General features: G+C 45.0%; 1 protein-coding gene across 1 annotated transcript in view; it reads left to right on the top strand.

The window, feature by feature from the left end:
- The window catches only part of WDFY4 (WDFY family member 4), a 228,012-nt gene that overhangs the window by 107,862 nt on the left and 98,365 nt on the right, over positions 1 to 21,785 (top strand). Inside the window, exons 37-39 of the mRNA XM_074959629.1 lie at positions 2,707 to 2,825; positions 4,525 to 4,716; positions 5,861 to 6,000. Of these exons, the coding sequence (XP_074815730.1) occupies positions 2,707 to 2,825; positions 4,525 to 4,716; positions 5,861 to 6,000 (451 nt within the window). The remainder of the gene's footprint in view (positions 1 to 2,706; positions 2,826 to 4,524; positions 4,717 to 5,860; positions 6,001 to 21,785) is intronic.

A 21,785-nucleotide genomic window follows, 5' to 3' on the forward strand; every position in this document is an offset into this window, starting at 1 on the left:
TTTCTCCTCATGATATAATACTACTGTTCAGATGCATTACATGTGCATTTAGGTGGCCGTTCTCTGGGAGTATCTGTTACTGGTTAATTTTGGAGACTGAGGACTCAGATGGACCATTCTGCTCCAGCATGGCAGTTCCTGTGCTGCTAGATTTAAAGCAAAGAAAGCCAATGCATGAGTCTTTTGAAGCATCTCTGAGTTCATTGCTATTATTACTGCTTCTTGGACACCGGGGATGAAGTCCTGACTCTGTTGAAATCAAAGGGAGTTTTGCTGATGACTTCAGCAGTGCTAGGATCCCCCCCTCCAGCATGTTGACTTTTCTCACAGGTGATATACCCAAGGAATTTTTACTAACTTTAGTTGCAGAGTAACTTTAGAGTCTTTTTGGCAAAAGAAGCAAGTGCTTGGCATTTCTTTATTCATCAGAATGGTGCTAGAACTAGTTACTTTCTGTGCTCTGTAGAGGTTTAGGAATCCATTTAATGTATCCTAGCTAAACTGAATCCAGTGAAACAATAGAACATTTGAGGTGGGCCACTTTTCCACATGGCTTTTTCAGATCTGTTTTTGTTCTTATTCCAATTTAATAATTCCTAGACAAAAACGGTTAAGGTTGAGAGTATGTAGCAGTAACATAAAGGTAAAAAACATGATAACAACACTGCAATTATCCTAAAACCAGGCACGACAAACCAAGGAAATTTGGGGTTACTGTTACCTTTGCATCTTTGGATTACTTTTAAGTGTAAGAAATGCCCACGTAAGGTACTGTGACAGGGTCGGGCCAGATGGCTACAGGAGAGTAATAGAAGGCAGATATATTAGCCCCAGGTTAAGTAGGTCCCTTTTCCCTGGGTAAGGTAACAGGGAAGGTTCCAGAACAATCAGGAACCTTCTGGAGACAATTAAGACAGACAGGCTGATTAGAACACCTGCAGCCAATCAAGAAGCTGCTAGAATCAATTAAGGCAGGCTAATCAGGGCACCTGGGTTTTAAAAAGGAGCTCACTTCAGTTTGTGGTGTGCGTGTGAGGAGCTGGGAGCAAGAGGCACTAGGAGCTGAGAGTGAGAACGCGGACTGTTGGAGGACTGAGGTGTACAAGCATTATCAGACACCAGGAGGAAGGTCCTATGGTGAGGATAAAGAAGGTGTTGGGAGGAGGCCGTGGGGAAGTAGCCCAGGGAGTTGTAGCTGTTGCACAGCTGTTCCAGGAGGCACTCTAGACAGCTGCATTCCACAGGGCTCTGGGCTGGAACCCGGAGTAGAGGGCGGGCCCGGGTTCCCCTCAAACCTCCCAACTCCTGATCAGACACAGGAGGAGTCGACCTGGACTGTGGGTTCAGAAAAACGGCCAAGCTGAGGGCTGCCGTGAAGCTCCAAGGTGAGAAAATCCACCAATAAGCGCAAGACCCACCAAGGTAGAGGAAGAACTTTGTCACAGTTCCATAACAGACTTAACTCTGCCCTGTAGTGACGCCATCCAATAACATACCACTATGATTAGGGCATTGTAGTGTTTGTGGACCCACATTAAATTAAACTGATCTTTAGACATGGATCAGATTTTTTCCCCATTATTCTTCTGTTTATGGCATCACTACAGGGCAGAGTTAAGATTGTTCATATGCTGTCCATTTCTTACCTTACCATGGTTGGATTTCTTTTAACTGTCACCTTACCTCTGAATTTCCTGCCTCCTGCTACCCCATACTGTGGTAAACTCACTCCAAAAAAAGGTTTAAGAACATAAGAACAGTCATACTGGGTCAAACCAAAGGTCCATCTAGCCCAGTATCCGGTCTTCCAATGGTGGCCAATGCCAGGTGCCCCAGAGGGAATGAACAGGACAGGTAATCATCAAGTGATCCATCCCCTGTTGCCCATTCCCAGCTTCTGGCAAACAGAAGCTAGGGACACCATCCCTGCCCATCCTGGCTAATAGCCATTGATGGACCTATCCTCCATGGACTTATCTAGTTCTTTTTTGAACCCAAAGGCTTGTTTGTTACGGGTCTCAACGCTTTTGGTGGTAGCACCATCATTACTATTGTCAGCCACGTTTACTAGGCCTTTGCTATGGATCAACCAAGAGCAGGGACCCATTATGCTAGGTGCTGTACAGACACAGAGCATTAGACAGTCCCTGCCGCGAAGAGCTGACAGTGTAAATAGACAGAACAGATGAAGGGTGGGGGAAAGGGGTATATAGCTCGCAAGAGAGAGCCATCAGTGTGATGGCGGCAAACACTATTGGGCCTTTATCAGTCATCAGAAGCTCAATTGTGGCTCTGTAGTGATTTTGCCTCCTACCTTAAGTACAGGAGGGGAGGCAATGTGGCCTAATGGGTAGAGCACTGGACTGGGACTTTGGAGATCTGGGCTCTATTCCCAGCTTAGCCATTGGCATGCTAGGTGATGTTGGTCCAATCACTGTGCCTCTGTGTGCCTCAGTTTCCCCATCTGTAAAATGAGACTAATGTTACTGACCTCCTTTTTAAAGTACTTTGAGAACTACAAATGAAAAATGCTGTGGGCTCTGATTATTGTAGGTATAGAGGGTGGGGAATATTGGCTTTTGAGTAAATAAAACATAAGAGGTTAGGTGGAAATCCCTGGAGTGTGCAGTGTTCGTTTTCTTCACATTGATGGGATGCTGAAAAGGTCTGGGTTTCTCATGCTGCCTGTTGTTCTGTTTGCTCCAGCTATCCAGAAGGGTTTGGCGTGGATGCAAAACCAACACTAGCTTCCTATCGCCAAATTTTCCTGGCCCCAAGTGAAGAGGAGAAGGGAAGAGGGGACAGTCACGCTGCTGCGGGCGATGGTAATGTATGACCCAAGGAATTCACTGTCCCCAGAGGAGCACGACAAGGAGTGGGTCTAAAGGGACCTTTCAAGCAACTTTGACGAGTGCTTGGAAATAGGAAAGACAAGGTGTCTCTCTAATACCTTGGGATCAGCACAGCTACAGCAACACTGCATACAACAATGGAAATAAGACGATATTTTGCTGTGTAACAGCTACCTCAGAGACCAGAGGGAACTGTGATGTGGTGGTCAGAGAATGATAGTAGGAGTTAGTATCTCCACAGTCCTAGTTCCAGTTCTGATCCTGAGATCTGCTGTGATGCTGGGCAGTCTTACAGTGCCTCAGTTTCCCCATCTGTGAAATGGGTACAGTAAGCCTTCTATAGTACACAAACCCCTGTGAGGATTGGTGGTGCCACAAATGCTTTCACTTTGCAGGAACAATGGCAGCTGACAGCAGGAGGCTCAGATATACCAATTATAATTAAAAGCTTCATTTCCCAGCGCAGCTCCTTCCCCCTACCCCGGTGCTGGGAGAGGAGTGACTCTGCTCCATGGGCTGCTGCGCTGAACTGGGGATTTGAAGCAGCTTTTCTGTGCAATTTACTTTACTTTAAAAGGCTCCCTGTTCTGAGAGAGCTGCCACTCTCGTTCTGCTCAGCACAGCAGCCCCTGGAGCCTCCCACGGCGAGTTGCCCCTCTCCCAGCACAGGGGCGAGAAAGGGCCTGTGCTGGGAAATGAAGCTTTTAATTAAAATTGACATTTCTGAGCCTCCCGCTGTCAGTTGCCATTGTTCCTGCAAAGTGACAGCATTTGTGGCACCAGCAGTCTGGCAGCCCAGCCAACTGGGAGAGCAGGACACTCAGCAATTTCTACCTTGGTCTAACACTTGTTAAATATGAGGAAATTTCACAAGGGGTTATTTTAGCTCACTGACTCCGCTTCTCTTTAAGGTGGTGTAAGCTATCTCTGCTCTCCACAGAGCACTCACATCAGAGGTTATTGTCCAAAAGTATACCCCCCCACACACACCCTTTTGAGGTATCCTGTTATTTTTAGATAACCACGAACATAAATCCTAGCCTGACTTTCCTTTAGAGCTGGCTATTTCTAGGATTTTTCCCAACTGAACTATTTAACCCTCCCCTGAGTTCTCCTTTGCCTTAGAGAGAGGCTCAATTTTTTATACTCCTGCTGTGATCCAATTGGTCTGGTTTCCAGAGTGAGTCAGCAAAATAGCTCTGCATCTCCATGTAGAATATCCAGTCACAATGGCCACAACAGTTTTACAGTCCCTGATGTGTGGCTCACATCCTGCCAGGATTTCTATTGACGCTGTCTCAAGGATTAAAAAATGTCCTATACATGCTTTAAACCTTATATTTCAAATGTTAAGTGTCCACAGACAGCTGATTAGGTGCTTATCCAGAGCAATGCATGATCGAATCAGCTGTTACTCCCACTGGTATTTTGGGGGTTGGATATGGAGGAAGAAAGGTCCTATTGATTTTCCACAAGGGAGTTGGTAGTGACGCTAAGAGGCCTTTTTAGATAGTGCACAAAATGGTGATAATCTAGAGTAACTCCAGTGGCTTCAATAGAGTCACTTCAGATTGGCACCAGTATAACAGAGAGGCACTTTTGGCTCCTACGCTGCTGACTTCACATTCTCAAACAGAAGGTCATTCCTCATTGACAACTCTTTGGTTTCTAGTTCAGCAAGAGATTCTGAAAACAGTCGAAGTCACCTGGAAGCAGCTCATTTCGCAGAGGCGGCAGGCCCTGGAGGACACCTACAAGATAGATCTCTCTGTGAAGCCGGGAGACAGAGAGAAGGAAGTGAAGATAGCCGAGATCACTCCTCTGTGGGAAGAGACGATGACGAAGGCTTGGCAGCACTTCATAGGTCTCTGTTCTTTAATGGAGCACTTACCTCAGTGAGCAAAGGCATTGCAGGAAGCATCCCGATTAATGGAAGGATGCTGACGCCTCAGTTATAGTCTCCCATTGCACATCATAGGCCAGATACCTTGGGTCCTCACTCTGTGTTTTCTCAGTCCAACTCCAGAGTTAGAAGGAGGGATTCTGTCCCACATGCATCCCCTTTACACTGCTCTGGTGATGTACAGGCATTGGCTTGGTGCCACAAGGAGTTGGAAGAGGATTCCCCTAGTGCAACCACACAGCATAGGGCTCCTCAGAAATGGCCATGCCAGGGCAGCATATACCACTGCAGTGATTCTGAGCTACTCCAGATTGAAGAGCAGCGGTTGGGAAGCTGCTGTGCATTAGAGCACCCCCAGGGCTGCTCTAATTTATGCCAGGGGCCATTTTGGCCCCCTGAAGCAGCCCACAATCCCAAAGGCACAAAGCCACCATTGCTTCCCATCTCCAGGGGATCTTACATCCCCAGGAATAAGTACCAGACTGAATATAACCTGAGTAAGGGCTGAGTAGAGCCCCATACAAATCTCACCCACAGACATTTGGAGATAAGCAGAGTGAGCTTCTCTGCAGATGAATGACCCCGTGATTCCTGACATTCGCTTCAGTATTTGAAAAGCCTGAGAAGCTCTTGTAAGGGTTTTCCTGATGGTGCTTCCCATCTCTGCAGAGGGCGACACTTGGAGATGTTGGGTTAATTTGCCTCCAGTGTCTTCTCTTGAGGTCAATGAGTTTACGCCTGGGGTACATTGGACCCCATTAGTTTTGTTAGAAATAAAGTAGTACAGGTGGGTTGGTGGGGATGAGGTGGGGCTTACCCTAACCAAGCTTATGGAGATACTAAAATAGGGCTTTGTAGTAGAAGCTGGTTGCAACTATGTTTGGCCACAGAATTGTACAGCGTGTGGTCTGAGGTAGTACATGGTCCATCGGCTACAGGGCCTGAGAAGCACATGCTGATGAGTGAGTGAGATAGCACAGAGATAAAGCATGTGGAGTTTGCACCATGATACTGGGTCATGTCCCATGCAGATGCCAGCCTGCCACTCATGCTCAAGACCTGGGTCCACTTTTCCTTCCTAAGCATTTTATTTTCTGGTCTACAGCATCTGAGAAGAAGACTCTCCAAAGTAAAGCAATGCCAGCCCAGTCCCAGAGCAAGTCCAGTTCCTGGAGCGAAAGCTTGTCTTCGGCTATGAGGTTGATGCCTGGCAAGAATATAAAGGAAACAGTGTGCAAATCTGAGGTAATTTCTATTTCCCTATTATTAGCCTACATCACACACTCGGAAGCTTAGGGGGATGGATGGCTGGGTTCAGGAGGCATCAGCTAAGATTGCCTGGGGTGTTCTCATAAGAATCACGTTAGTAATTATATAATTATAGGGATAAGTATAGTAGTAATTATAGGCATCTGCATTAAGCTTCCTTTCATAGATGTTCAGGCTAGAAATGACCAACATGATGATCTTGTCTGACCTCCTGCATAGAAGAGGCCAGAAAACCTCACCCAGCTTTAAGCCCAGGTCTTGTAGTTGACCTCTAGGCTCTCCTTTCATCTCAGGCTTGGTTCCAATCTTGTTTGTTGGTAACATCTCTTTATTAAAAGGCTTTTAATCAAGTAAGGCTCTCATTTAGCAAGACGCTTAATTGCACACCTAAATTTAAACCTTTGATTAGTCCCAGTGGGTTTAAAGTTAAGTGTGTGCTTACACACCTTGCTGCATGGAGGCCTAATTGCAGAAAATAAGAATAGAACATCGCACTCTCCCACTGACGAGAGGGGTGAGGCATTCCCAGGTGTTGCTGCTACTTCTGGTTTAGATCACTGTGTGGACCCCATCTCTCTTGACGTGGTACAGGGGGCCCCATCAGCTGCCTCCATGGCACTATCCTCTCCTCCTCTGCCCACGCTGGAGGCCCCTCCTTGGGGACTAGGCAGGCTGGGAGGAGGAGTGTGTATACCAGGCATGGGACCAGAGGGGATGCATGTCACTACCCCACCAGCTCCACAGCTGTTTTCAGGGAAAGACAAGGACAGCCAGACTGTCCATACAGCTGCCCAAGAGGAGTGAGTCTGGATTAGCTGGGATCGGACCATGTTAGCAGAGCACTCCTATCCTCTCTGGCTGGGAAGCAATAATGGGGTCATGGCTCCCTCCAAGCACCTAGCGGACACTTGTCCATATCACCAGTAAAGAGCACAGGTTAGTGGCTGTTAGCAAGCACTTCTTAAATAGCCCCTGGCATAGAGTGATGGAGGATGCTGCAGGGCAGGGTGCAGTGCATTAGGAGGGTATCCTGGGCAATGCGTTCCAGCCCCTAGGATCCTGGATTTAATCCACTGGTGAGTGTGTTACCGGTCTCTACCCTCCCTTGCTGATTGGCAGAGGAGATGGCTCTGTTACAGCCCCAGCTGGGGTGCCTGGCCAGGCTCCTTACGTCAAGCTGCACCACCCCATGCTTTTATCTGTGTAGGGTCCCCGGTTCAGTCCCCACTGTGTCAGCCAAGATGGCGGCCCTCATATAACCACAGCACTCACCAAGGTTTCTCTGAATAACATCCTACTCATTGCTTAAGATCTCTTTGTTGGTTACAGAGCGAGCAACTTCTTCCCAGGTACACATGTAGCCTGTGATGTCATGCTGCCAGAGCACCGACTATTTGCCCTGGGGTCTGTTTAATTATTTTTTAAAATTAATTTTGATTATTACAGCTGATTACACCTCAGTGAGCAATGTAATTGATATTTGTTAATGTATCCCAAGGAACATTTTGTACAACATGCTTTTTGCTGTTGAAGGTTAAAGACTCCGTTATTGGTTTTTCCCTAAATATGCCCACATCATTAGTTCCTCCAGTGAAAAGGTTGCCATCTGGAAAAGGCAGCATGGAGACATTATTCAGGCACAAGTGCATGAAATTGGTGTTTCTGCATCTTCTGTCTTTCTTCTGCAAGGGAGAGGCTTGTAATTAAAGGAGCTGGGTTGGAGGAAACATTACTCATTCGGTGTTATTCCTTATCATGTCAGCGACTGACAGCTCTGCAGCGCTGACAAATTGTTCCTCGCATTGAGACACAAAATGACAGTTCCAAATGTTCTTCTCCCTCCAACTTCTCTTTGCGAGAGTTAACAGCACTTTTCAGCCAGACCTACTTGAGAAGCGGGAAAATGGATCTCCAAGCTTCTCTGCAGCCTGCAACAGTCCCTCTATACAGGATCCATTCATAGAGTATATGGGGGAATCTTCAGAAGTGCCTAAGTGAGTTAGAAACAGAGATCACATTGGCAATCATTGTGCTCCCAACTCACTTAGGTGCTTTTGGCAATCTCACCCCGTTGAGCTCATTGGCAAAGTTCCCTTTGACTTCAGCAGATGGAACCCATGGTTTAGTTGCAGATATAACATAACTCATGTGGCCAGACCCATCTCTACCTTTTTCAGTGGCACTGCTCACATGAGTAAGGTGGACAGGAGTTGGCCTTTGGTCAGGAGGGCTGCTGCTTTGGTACAGTTCCCAGAACTGGTTTAGCTAAATATTAATGAATGGGAATACCTGCTGCCAAGTTGGGACCGTATGGAAATGATGCTTAGTGGGCAGCATACTGGCAGTGCCTAGGGTTACGTGGAATTGAACTCGGTATCAAATTTTGACCTCTGCTCTTTTCTCCTTATTGCCAAATAAAGTCTATGGAGAAGGAAAAAGGGGGATGACATGTAGGGATTCTCACTTGTTAGTTGTCCTTGCATTTGTTTTCAGTGCTATATTGTGCATAGTGTTATGTCTTTTCATGTTGCTTGAAAAGCTCAGATTCTTCTCTTAATCAGGAGAGCTAATTGGTCAGGATGTCAGGTCTCCACCCAGGGGGTCTGAATCAAGAAGATTACATTCTATTTATGAAGGGGAAATAAAGCATGAGATCAAACTCTCCATATTCCAAGCCTATTGTTAACGAACCTGTCAGTCTCGTATGTGCTACCTGTGGCCAATGTTTTCAAATTTAGGGCCTTTTCTTTTTAAATGGCCACCTAAAGTTATGCTTTGAAATCCACATTTAGATACTAAATAAAAGTGACCTAGTTTCAGAGGGTGCTGAGTACTTGCAACGTCTCATTAATTTTAGTGGCTGCTGGGGGTGCTTAGCAGCTGTGAAAACCAGGCTGTTTTTATGTAGGTGGCTACTTTTAGGCACCTCAGTTTGACAATGTTGGTCATAAACTTTATCTTTTCTTATCTTTCTTCAAAGACTCTGGTTGTTCCAAGATGTGCTGTAAAGGGATTGTCCTTCATGTATTGTCCTGTCTTTCTTGGGGAAAAATCTTAGAACAACCAACTCTACCCCAAGCGCTTTTGACCTTGAAAAGGGGTAAGGGCCAGGGAGTCCATGGAGCCCCGTTGATTTTATGTGGAAGCCACTCAGATACTGTGGTGAGGGGTGGTGGTATGAAACCCTATGGTAAGATAAGATAAAAAATGTAGGACCACTGGTTAAATAGTAGGGGGAAAAACCTTAAAATCCAAACATCCTAGGGCCAAGTACAAAATTCCTGCTTCTTTTTACTCAGGGCTAAGTCCTGTGGACCCTAATTGAGCAAAAGTCCTGTTGGAATCAAGGGGAAATTTCCCTGAGTCAGTAAAAACTCAGTGAGGCCCTCAGGATTTACCTCACAGAAACCACAGATGAAAGGGATCTGGTTGGGTTATTAAATCCATTCCTCTGCTCCCCAGAATGTAGCTAATAGAAGGTGGAGAAGTACCCGTCTTTGATGTGATAAAAATACATTTCTAATAGCTTTTTTTTTCCAAATTGTTGGTCATAAAGTAATCCTAATCCATTCAGCTGTGCTGATTTACACCAGCTGGCTCCGCCATTCCTGCTGCACCTTTCACCCCAGGATCTCAGTGCTTTACAAACAATGAATCAACCCCCCGTTTCCACTGCCCGGCTGTTCATCAGTGGGTACTGTAATGGACAGAGAGGCTAAGCAACTCTCCTAAAGGCTGGGTGGGCTCTCTCATTCATGCCCCAGCTCTGTCCACTAGCCACCCCCCGCTCCTGTGCATTTGTTGCAGAACGTGTGCAGGGTTAAAGAAGAGTTTGCAAAGCCAATTGATGGTGTTTGTGGGAGGAGGGAGAGAAGGAGCACAGTCTGGTAATTGCTCCATTTTTCCTACTTGGAAGCCTGAATAACCATGCAGGAGCCACAGAAGCGCTGTGCCAAGCCATGCGATTCTTTGAGATCTGTCAGCTGGCAGAGGGGGAAGGATTTTCCCATGTCTAGCTCCATTCCTGCCTTTCAGAGCCATCTCAGAGGGGAGTGTAGGATGAGAGCTTATCTGCCGCGAGGGCTCTCGTGCTTGGTCCTGCAGGGTTCTGATCTGCCAGCCAGTCTGTTGACCCTCAACACATCTGCTTGCGCAGGATTTTGGTGTTGGGAGAAGGAGTATTAGGATTATATTTAGATTTGATTTTAGGGTTAATGTTGGCTGATTAATTTTGTTTGACTCCTTTAACAGAGACAATTGTAATGGGTTCCTTATTTTTTTTCTAGTTCAGTGTCTATGTTCTTTTTTTCCCCTCCAAGGCACAGATGCCTTGAGGGGCTGGGGAAAAATAAATCTTTTAAACTCTGAACTGCAGAATAAAAAGCTTAAGCTGAGCCCGGGCTACTTACGCTGCGAGAGCAGAAACAACAGACTAGCTTTTTAGTCGTTTTTTAGTCTCTTCCACAGGAAGGTGCAAAATTGCATTGGCAGATGGACGTAGCACACCCAAACTGCATCTGTAGAGAGGGCCAGATTGTGCCTCGGCCATTGTGGGAGCTTGAGGTGAACAGAGGGTGCAAAGAGTCTTCACTCATCTTGGACTCTTGTGTATGGGGCTAGGCACAGTATTGCTTCTTGGGGGGTGTCTAGTACTGAAGTCACATCAGCAAGTGGAGCAGAAGCAGCACAGTGGGGAGCCTGTCTCTGGCATGCTGGGAGCAGCCAGTAGAGTGTGCCGCCCCTCCTCAGACCTCTTTTGTGGCTGTGTGGTCAATGACCCAGCACCCCTCAATCTGACTGCTAGATCCTAGCATTCAACAGAATGTAATCAGCACTTGCATTAAACCCACAAGCAGCGGAGGCAGGGCAGGGTTGTGACTAGGGTGACCAGATAGCAAGCGTGAAAAATCAGGACAGAGGGTGGGGGTTAATAAGTCCCTATATAAGAAAAAGCCCTGAATATTGGGACAGTCGCTATAAAATCGGGACATCTGGTCACCCTAGTTGTGACTGAGGGTAGAACAGGGCCCCTTGATTTCAGTGAGATTGCACTGCTGTAACTATGGCACGTATATTCTTTATGATTCCTCTGGCTAGGTACCTACATGCCCACATCACCACAGCCTTACAACACCCCACTAGGCAGAGGAATGTTCGTTCCATTGCACAGATGGGGAACTGAGGCACAGAAAGACCCTGGAGCTTTCCCAGGGTTACACAGTGGCAGAACCCAGCTATCCTGAATCCCAGGGATTTCTTAACCACAAGCCAGTTCTTCCTCCTCTCTGAATTGGAAATCAGGGTTGATGTTTGCACCCCACTTCCCGAACAGTGTTGGAGACACCACAGCGGAAAGAGAGCCTGCCTGTTCTGAGCAGTAAGCTATATAGGTGCTCAAGCAAGGAGATAAATACTGTTGGGGGGTGGGGAGCAAGGGATTTGAACTGAAATGGAGAACCTGCTGATTTCTACAGAACATTTTAGAGGCAGAAGGAACCTGTTGATTATAGCAGCCTACAAAGCATGTGAACTGAAGATGGGGGTAGATGAACCAAAAACACTTTAAAGCAAATATTTTTCTTACCAGTCGTTCTGTTTGGCCTTTTCTCAGTTATTTCAAACCAAACTAAAACAAGCAAACATATAATTATGAAATTTCTTTGCAAAGTGCATCATTTGTGTAACATCTTTATCTTTGTAATAGAAGGATAATTAACATAACTAATTATCTAATTAAGTTCATTAAGCATCCACCAACAGTGCACTGTGAAGTTGACATTATGTTCTACTGTCAACAAATGCTTTGATTTCTTAGGAAGTAATTAAAATGTAAATTAGCATGCCATTAAATGCACAAGGGAAGTGTGGAATTTCATATTCATTTTAAAACTGCTCATAGCAACATAACTTTTTTCCCCCTGCAATGAAAGCAGGCACTTTGCTATTAATGATGTATATTGAACAATTCCCATTATAATATTATTGTCTTGTTTGATAATTGACTCACAGCTAAATTGCACTGGCCTGTGGCAAGCTGGAGAAAATTAAAGAAACTTTAAACAAAAAAACTTTTTAGTTTCTCTCAAACAAACATATCCAAGTCACTGTGCTCAGTTATCACCTTCATATGAGGAATGTAAGGGAAATAATATAAGATCTGTGCATATTATGAATTAATAGAGGTCGGTCTATGTATCTGTCATCGCATGGAACCAATCGCCATACTATCTTAAATATAAAGAATCTATATATCCTTTTAAAGTAACTATTTTTATGCGAAATTGGTAATGAAGGTGCCATTTATAAGCACATAAGCGTGGTTAGATAGGATCAGCCTGAGGTCTGTCTAGCCCAGTATCCTGTCTCTGACAGTGCCCAGAACCAAATGTTTCCAAGGATGGTGCAAGAACCCTACAACAGCAGATGTGAGATAACCTACCCCTCCCCCAACCAACATTGTCACATCCTGATCTCTATTAGAGAGCAGTTTTAAGCCCTCACGCAGGAAGTTTAGTATCCGTTCTAATATCTTACCATCACTAATTATGATAACTCTGGACATTCCTGTTCTCCATATAGGGATCAATCTCTGTTTGAATATTATTAAGTTTTTGGCCTCAATGACATCCTGTAGCAGTGAGTTCCACAGTTTAATCACACATCATATGAAAAAGTATTTCCTTGAATGGATATTTTCTGGGTTTTTTCCCAGAAGTATTTTCCTTTTAAACAACAGAGTATTACTGGATCAGATTTAGAGGGGCTTCAGGGTTTGAGTCTAATATTCAGAGCCAATGTTCTCGTGAAGTTTTACATCCAAATGGCAGAAAGCTGTGAAGATTAGGCAATTTATATTTGTGTAGATATAAACAGATCCTTACTGAGATCAGGAGAGTTCTCCATTCAGGAAGAAGCATAACAGCAAATGCTGACTACTCAAATGTGTGTGTCTAGAGATCTAGATACAAAGTTTCAGCAGAGGTGAAAGCAGATGTGTGGTGGGAAGTATTTTGCATGAGTGAGCTGGCCAGAAACTAGATAGGGAATAGGTCCAGCAGTGCAGACATGACCCTAGGAAAATGGCTGGAAATCTGCCAGATTCTCACTGATGGAGTTGTGAGGTGGAGAATTTAAATTTGCAAAACTCCAGAAGTTCCAGAGTGAATTTTTTTTGCACTTAGACACCATGGTGATAGTTGCAGGGTAAAAGCCTGAATAGAAAGTGGTGTGACTATTGGCAGAACTGCTTATATGAAATATTTTATATAAAGTTACTCTTTTTAATAGCAAGGGTGGATCTAGTGGGAAGTACAAGTATGGGAAAGCAGGAGACTAGGTTGTATTTATTGTTAGCAATGCCAAAGACTCACTCCCCCCTCCCCCCACCCGCCAAGGAAGGTCAGTGTCATTATCCCCATTTTAAAGATGGAGGCACAAGGTGGTTGAGCCACAAGGTGGTTGAGCCACTTGCCCAAATTCGCACAAGAAGTCATTGTCAGAGCCAGGACTAGAGAACCCAGCTGTCCCGTTCCCCAGGCTTGTTCTCTGCCTACTAGAAGATAGCCTACTTCTACCTGTGTTAATTTCCTAGGTAATTTTTTTATTGCTATAAAGACAATGCTGCTTCCATGCTGTCTGCTTTTAGCTGTGCAGTATGCTCTGGAGTTCTGTTCTCTAAGGTCAAACACAGACACCATACTTCTGTTTTTTCCTCTGCAAAGCCACCCTTGTGTATGTGGTGAATTGAAATTTGGGGCTTTTTCTCATTAAGTTTGCTATTCCCCAGCTAACTGGTGATGCCAGGAATCTGTCCATGATCCTTAGGAGCAGTTGGCAGTATGCATTAGCCTCCTAGAGGGTCGAGGCACAAGGCTTACATGTAGCATTTAGCTTCTGGAGCTACAGTCTGTTGAAAAGCTAAATGAGTTTTGGCTATGTAACGTACAATCAAATCTATGCAGTGATGACAGTGCTGTGATTAATAAGAGCGTGCCAACAGCTCTCAGTGACGGGGGTGTCTGCTAGTGAAAAAGAGCAACTCTCTTTTTGTGCTAAAAGAAACCATCCTTTCCTTTAACTTGACATTTGTAACCTGATGAATAATAGAATGTGCCCTTTGCTACGAACTGACCATCTGGCTTCCTCTGTCCCCGCAAGTCACTAGAAAAGAAATCTGATCGCAAGACTTAAATGTGGCTTATTGGTTAGAGCAGAGGACCGGGCGTCAGGACTTCTGCAATCTATTTCTCATGCTACCACTGATTTGCTATCTGCTTTGGGGCAAATCTCAGTGCCTCGGTTTCTCTGTCTGTAAAATGGGGAAAACTATTCATCCTTCACTGGGGTTAGACTGAGTGATAGAGCCAGTTGAGCTGTCCATGGAGGAATTCAGCCCCTCTCTTTTGCAAGTGAATTGTCCATGATACAGTCCTGGGTTTTGTATGTTTGTTACTTGTAAGGACTTTTTGATGTCCGGACTGACTTTTTGTTCTGTGTCTGTACAGTGGCTAGCATAGTGGGGTTCTTGGTTCATGACTGGCTTCTAGGGGCTACGGAAATACAAGTAATAAATGATCATTATGATAATAGTCCCTGAAGCAGGCACAGAGACTATTGAACATTGAAAGCGCACGTGTTGCATGTGTTACAAAAATCAGTGCATATGCCCAAAGTGTCTTTTTAAACTCTCCTAACTTTGAAAAAGCACAACAGTTTCCCAGACCAGTGGAAGAAATCCCTGTGATGTAGGAACCAAGCTAAAGCTGTTTAGAAAAATCCAAGTTTTTATAATGGCCGGGGGAGGGGAGTGCATTTTTCCTTATTTCATTCTGGAAATGGCTGAAAAGTTTCTCCTCACACTTTTAAAACACAAAACTCCCAGACTGAGACCAAATGTGATGGATTTCAGCCTATAAGTAAAAGATTGAGGTGATGAATAACTGAAAATGTCCTGTTGGGAACCAAATCAGGAAAGCACTAAAGCCCTTAACATTGAAATGAGTGAGTCTAAGTTCACACTTACAGTGCTTTCCTGAATCAGGGGCCCTAGAATGGAAATGCTTATGCTACCTCAGCTGTAGCTGTCACTCTGCCTACAGTTGTTGCCTTTCCACCCACAAACCTGTCTACCACCCAGTCCAAATAGTACAACAGAACACACCCCAGTAAAATAAGTTGGAGCACACGTTTAAAAGCCAATCCATTGCTAGACACCAACCCTTCCTGTATGTATAACAGCATTACATACTTTCATACACTGATTCCTGACCCATCAAAACAATCAGTACATTGGTCCTGATCCTGCAGTGTAGTCATAGGAATGCTTCTTACTCATATGCATAGTCCCATCAACTTCAGTGATACTCCAGGAATGCCCGTTAATCATGGGAGTAATTCTGACATGGTCACACCCAAGTTTCCATGATTTCCAGTAAATCTGCCCTTGCCTGTATCTTTGGAATCATTCTCTCCTGCGATGCAATCTGTACTCACCTCTTCAATCCTGCTGAACAAAGGCCGGAATATTCTTTGCCGTTATTTCTCCAGCTCAAATCCATGTTGCTTTCCCTCAGGAAGTGCTATTCAGATCAGGGTGTGGAGAGAGAGAGTTGGTGGGCTGTGAAGTCTACAGCGAGGATCATCTTCATTTCCTCCTCCCCAACATAAAACATGTGATTGAACCGTCATAAAGCATGGAGAGGGCCTGAGTCTTCTCTCTTTCCTACTGGTGTAAATCAGGAATAACTCCTTTGAAGTCATCAGCGTTGCACAGGGATAAAACCCATGTAAGTGAAGAGAGAATCAGTTCAATAATCACCAGCGTGTAGCTTCATGCAGTTCTGGAAGGCACTCAGGTGGTGGAGTGATCAGAATGGTATGTGAACCCAAACAGAATGGAATAGGAGGTGGTATCCACACCTCCATATTAAAATCATACATCCAGGTGCAAACTACTACAGCTGGTGCCGATACTATTTACGTAAACATTTCACCTAGAACTGGACAGGAATTTTCCATCCAATTTAAGCGCGTCCTCTTTAAAATCTCTAGGCATTACTTAGACATCTATGGTCTGATTGGGAAACTTTCATGTGCAAAAAAAAAGAAAAGCCAAACGAGAAATGATCCTTCCAGCAATAGGAAATGTGACATCTGTCAAATCAGTCCTATTAGAATAGTATCAGGCATAGCAATGGTCAAGTTACATACAATATCTTCCATTGTTGTTTGCAGTGTTGTTGTAGCCAGATTGGTCCCAGGATATGAGAGAGACAAGGTGGGGGAGGTGATGTCAGGAGATTGAAAGCTTGTCAGTTTCATCAGCAAAAGTCAGTCTATTAAAAGATATTGTCTCTCCTACCTTGTCTTTCTCAAGTTAAAGCTGCCTTGGTCTCCCCTCCCGAGTTATGGGTGGGCAAATCAGTTCCAACGGTGGCTAGTTTAACTTAATCTTAACAGCTCTTTACTAAAGCTCGCTGAAAATCTTCTGCTGAAACTTTTTTCCTTTGGATGGAAAATTGGGGTTTTGACATGATTTTTTTTGGGGGGAGGGTAAGGGGGACCAAAACACCTCAAGCTGAAACATTTTGACTGGAAACTGGGTTTTTGGCAGTTTTTGACACTTTTTTCAGTTTTGGGCTGAAATTTTTTGATGTGCAGTTGCTAGAAACCAAATGAAAAGTCCACATTTTCTGCTGAAATTTGGCAAAAATTAACATTTCTTTTGCTGAAATTTTCCACAAGAAAACAAAAATTCCACCAGCTCTTTTGCTTACCTAGTAGATGAGTTGAGACGTGAGATCTCTTTCACATGACCAAAGTCCTCTCTACTTTTTTTTCTACATTAAATCTCCCCTCCTACTTTTCATAAAAGCAAGGGTTTTCCTGGAACTTTGACTGAAACAGCTCTCTCCAGCACCGTTGTTAAATGTTCTGGTTGTTGCCACATTCTACCCTAGAGATCGTTATGCTGCCTGAGGGGAAGTGGGCCTAACGATATAACACTGCATTGAGACTCAAGAGAGATGGATTCTATTCCTGTCTCTGTCACTGGCCTGCTGGGTGACTGTGGGCAAGTCATGTCACCTTCTTGTGCCTCAGTTTCCCCATCTGTTAAATGGAGGTGACCTCTGTTGTAAAGTGCTTTGAGATGCACTGATGAAAAGCACTATGTAAGAGGTAGGTATTATTTTTGCTGTATGTATGTAAGTGCTGTGGGCTTGAAAGCGGCTTTATAAATTCCCCTACCCCACCCCCCAAAAAGAATTAAAGTTGCAGACACATATCAGCAGTTGGAGGCCCTGATTCAGCAAAGCACTTAATCACATGTCTCACTTTAAGCATGAGTAGTCTCATTAACTTCAATGGGACTGCTCATCTGCAAAGGTGTGCATTGCTAGATCAGGGCCAGAGCACTCAACACCATGCAGAATTAGCCCAGACAGAGGATCTTAGCCACTTGGGCTCTCAATTTGGCACTTCTCCTAGGTTGTAACCCCCCTCTCCTGAGCTACTGGCTTTGGAGTGTACTGTGTGTGAGAGAGATCATTGTATTATGGGCCTATAATTCCTCTAAAGAAAGCACCAAAGTGCAGAGCTGCAATTACATCACGTTTCTTTAGGAGAGAGCTGTGTGTCACCCATGCAGCGTCTGTATCATGCAGTGGGAGCTTGTTATGGCAAGATTGAATTTTTGTGGACTGTGGTGGTGTTTAAAAGTCATATAAAAAAATCAGTTATAAAACTTTCTAGAGCTCAGTACAGCAGGATATTGATAACTTAATAGTCACACTTCTCGCTGAGCAGTTATTACAAGTAGTACCCCCGATTCCTCTCACTGACAGAGATTAGGAGAAATGGGTCTCTGTTCTTTCAGTTTGCTTATGTTGTACATTTGCCAGTTCTTTGTGCTGTCTGTTTCTCTTTTCCTCAGCATTAGTCACTTTCCCCAGCATTAGTCACATTCCCCTTGTTTGCATGGGCCTTTTGCGCAACAAAAGGGGGAAGGGAAACATTTTTTTAAAAATAGGAAAATATAATTGTAAACCCAATTGTACCGTAAAACCACAAAAATTGGCAGGGGACTTGTGAGCAGCAAAATAACCTGAATCTACTTGTAATGTAAGTGACAAGAAGAAGTCATCTAACGGCTTGTCAATATGAATATTTAGTTTTCAGTAAGCTGTGGTGGGAATCTACCCTGCATTTGCCTGCCACGCACTGACTATCCAGGTGGACTCTGCTGATAATGCATCAACACTTTGTTAACGTGCCTTGATCTAGTCCTGTTGCAAAGAGGGCTAGATCAAAGTGCGCTGGTGCAGGGTAGATTCACATCCCAGTTTGCCATGAACTAAATGTTGACGTAGAGAAGCCCTAAGTGGGACTTGTAGCAGGGTGATGTATTCCTTCATGTTAAGGGTATAAGGGGCTGCCATGATCATCTAGTCTGACCTCCTGCATAACACAGGTTAGAGACTTTGACCCAGTGAGTCCTGTATCAACTCATGCATGTGACAGCCCCTATCTTAAACTATTATCATCCACATACTGACAATGCAACATTAACAAGGACAAAAACAAATTTATCACTTCTAGTTTTAGCCAGATATGCTGCAACAACACCATTGTGTTTATCCACTGGGCAAGGTGCTATGTGAAAAGATAAACCTCCTTATCTTGTTCAGGACACATTGTTTCTGGGGATTTTTTTAAACTGGAAAACCATTCTGTCTTTACTCAAAGCAGACAACAGCAAGCCTGGTATAGGTATTAATATTCTTAAAACATGGTCAGATGCATGGGTTTTGGTCAGAGTATTGGAGAAATGGTAATCAGATATCTAGATTTCTGTTTAATATTATTATTTATATTATCGCAGTGCCTAGCAATTGCCCTCTCTTTTGCTGGGTACGTCTCTGATGCATTAATTTTTCTCTCCCATTAACCTCCTAGATTTTTTTTACCATTCTTCTAATTTTGTGAACACATGCTTGTCTTGTGGTGGTAATCCTCTGGGGTTTGCTCCAGGGTAGGTGGTTCTGATTGAGGATGGTTGGATACAGCTTCAATACCAGTCCCCAGCTGACCACAAATGGTTGCTAGAGGAACCCTTCTTCCCTCGGAGTCAGCTCTAAAGACACCTAAGCCCTGCCAGCTCCAAAGCATACCTAAACCCTGTGGGGCTGGAACCTCATCCAGAGCCCAGGGAAGTCCGTGGGAGTCCTGGATCAGAGCTCTGAGGGCGATGGACCATCACTGAAATGCTGAACATGGACTGCTTTGAAATGGCTGCCGCTGGATCACTGACCTGGCCTGGCCTTTCAGAACTCTGGGGGGTCTCTGGCCGTTGCAGGCACATACAGGAGGTTCTTGTCTGATCTGTGTGGTTTTTGCCATAGTTCTGTAACGCTGGAACCTGAGCTCCCCTTTTGCCCTGGGCCCATCTTGGCAGCACAGGAAAGCGATTGCTGTCTAGGTCAGTCTTTATGGGAGTTTTATATGAATTTATGGACTAGTTTTGTGAGGCCGCAACTGTGATTACAGGTTTAATGATGCTTCACGCAAACAAAATGTAATGGCTTCCATAGTGTAAAACAGGAGCTTCCTGCAGGGAAACACCACTAAATGGGACTTCGCGGCAGGGGGACGGAGCTGGTTCTCTGCCAGCAGCAGTCAGCACCACATAGACCTTGTGTGTTAACTCAATTATAGCACAGCGCCAGCAGCAGCTAGGCAGTTTGCTTTGAGGAATCGCTGCCCAAGTGGCACGGAGTCCATGCATTTAAAAGTTACCCATCTGATTCATGGCTTTTGTTTGAGAAGGGCTGGGATTAGTACACTCAGCTCAGTGCAATCTGACCTCCCTGACCCCTGGAAGAGCACTGTGTGGGAGGTTCTGGTAGGATGGAGGTCTTTGTATGATAGTCAGGCTTTCTGCAGTCAGGGGTTTATTTGTAGGAGATGGCTGAAAGGAGCACTCCTTAGCGTCACCTGTACAGGCTGTGCATTCAGTGCCTTCCCGGCAGCAGGGTATTTCCCTCTTCTCTTCCAGTTTGCCCGAGGATCGTATTCTCCTGTGCTCAATACATTTGAGTACTCTCCTCACCTTGCCCTGCACTTCTGAGGTCTTTGTGCAGTGTTTGTCCCAGCCAGCCCCAGCAATCTGTCAAAGACATCACTGCCTGTGAGACTCCCTGCAACTTCGCTGGTGTTCAGCAAACCCCTTGTCTAGCCATCTCCTGGCTACAAGTTGCCGTCTATAATTGCTAAGAGGGGAAAAAGTTCTTCATCTGCTTAAATACCATCTACAAGTAACAGCGTATCTATTCTGTGTGCGTGCAACTGCCACATTGGGGCACCTGTTGTGTACGCAGGTACCCTTATATTATTTAGGATTTGTACTGTGGTAGCGCCAAGGAGTCCCAGTCACGGACCAGGACATCATGGTGCCCGGCGTAGTACAAACACAAAACAAAAAGACAGTCCCTGCCCCAAAGAGCTTGCAGCATGGAAGGTGTTAAAGCAAGTGAGCATCTAGCTGCAAAAGGCAGATGGTAGCGTCTAGTAGTTAGAGCAGGGGGCGGCCAGGACCGTTTTCAAGCAAAGGTTTTGTGTCTCCCTCAAGAGAATCTTTTGTGTGTGTGTGTGCGCAGGTGTACGGATGGGGAGGGTTTGTGGTACTACACCCGCCCCCAAGAGTTACCCTGCCTGAGGCCACGTAGGGGCATTTGTCTACATGATAAGTGTTTGAGTGGGAAAAGGAGCGAACTCACAAGTCACAGTACTTAGCTCGGCCCTCTAGCATGAACGGGCGGGTAACTCTGCAGCACCCATCAATTCCTCACTGCTCCCTCTCCTCAGCCTGCTCCCTCATGAGACCCCCACATGCTTCTCAGCAGGCTAGAAATATCATGGAAGCAGCATTTTCACATCACAGCCCTTCTGGGACGCAGATATTCAGAAGCAGCCAAAAGGCTAAACCTGCCATTTCAAAGCGGGAAGTTTGGATTTGCTTTGAGTTTAATGCAAAAGTTTGAGGGGTTCTAATAATAATGATGAATACTTTAGGCCTGATTCTGCTCTCACATGACACCAGTTTTCCTCCTGCCTAATTGCATGGCATTGGGTGGTGTCACTCCTGATTGGAGATCTCCCTAAAAGTGAAGTTTTAACTCAAACAGGAAATGCTGGATGAAATTCTGTGGCCCGTGTTACACAGATGATCACATGGTCTCTTTTGGCCTCAAAAATCTATGGATCTATGATTTACACGGGTGCAAGTGAGCCCAGAATCTGGCCCAGTATGTTTCTTTAACCCCTACCCCGAGACTCTCGTAACGCTTCACAAACATTAATGAGTTTAGCCTCACAACTCCCTGCGAGGTCCGGATTCTTGTCCCCATTTCAAAGATGGGGAAACAGAGGCACAGGCAGGTGCATAGGCACGGGCTCAAGGTCACATAGCAAGCTATTGGCTGAGTTGTGAACACAACCCATATCTCCTGACCTGCCGGCTGTACTTTCCTTGGACTAGCACAGAGCTGCTGAGTTTGAGAGACGCATTCAGATAAAAATGTCAATGAAATAGAGAGGTGGTGTTAGATTAATTGTTGTGTGGGACAAGTCCAAACCCTCCTACCTGGGGCAAGGGAGGCTGGCCTTGTGGGTGTAGTGCAGGAGTGAGACGCAGTAGCTGTGGTTCCATTCCCAGTTCTGCCACACACTTCCTGTGCGACCTCGGGAAAGTCACTTAAGATATG

Source organism: Natator depressus, chromosome 7, assembly GCF_965152275.1.
Source record: "Natator depressus isolate rNatDep1 chromosome 7, rNatDep2.hap1, whole genome shotgun sequence".
In the NCBI taxonomy this organism is placed as follows: domain Eukaryota; kingdom Metazoa; phylum Chordata; order Testudines; family Cheloniidae; genus Natator; species Natator depressus.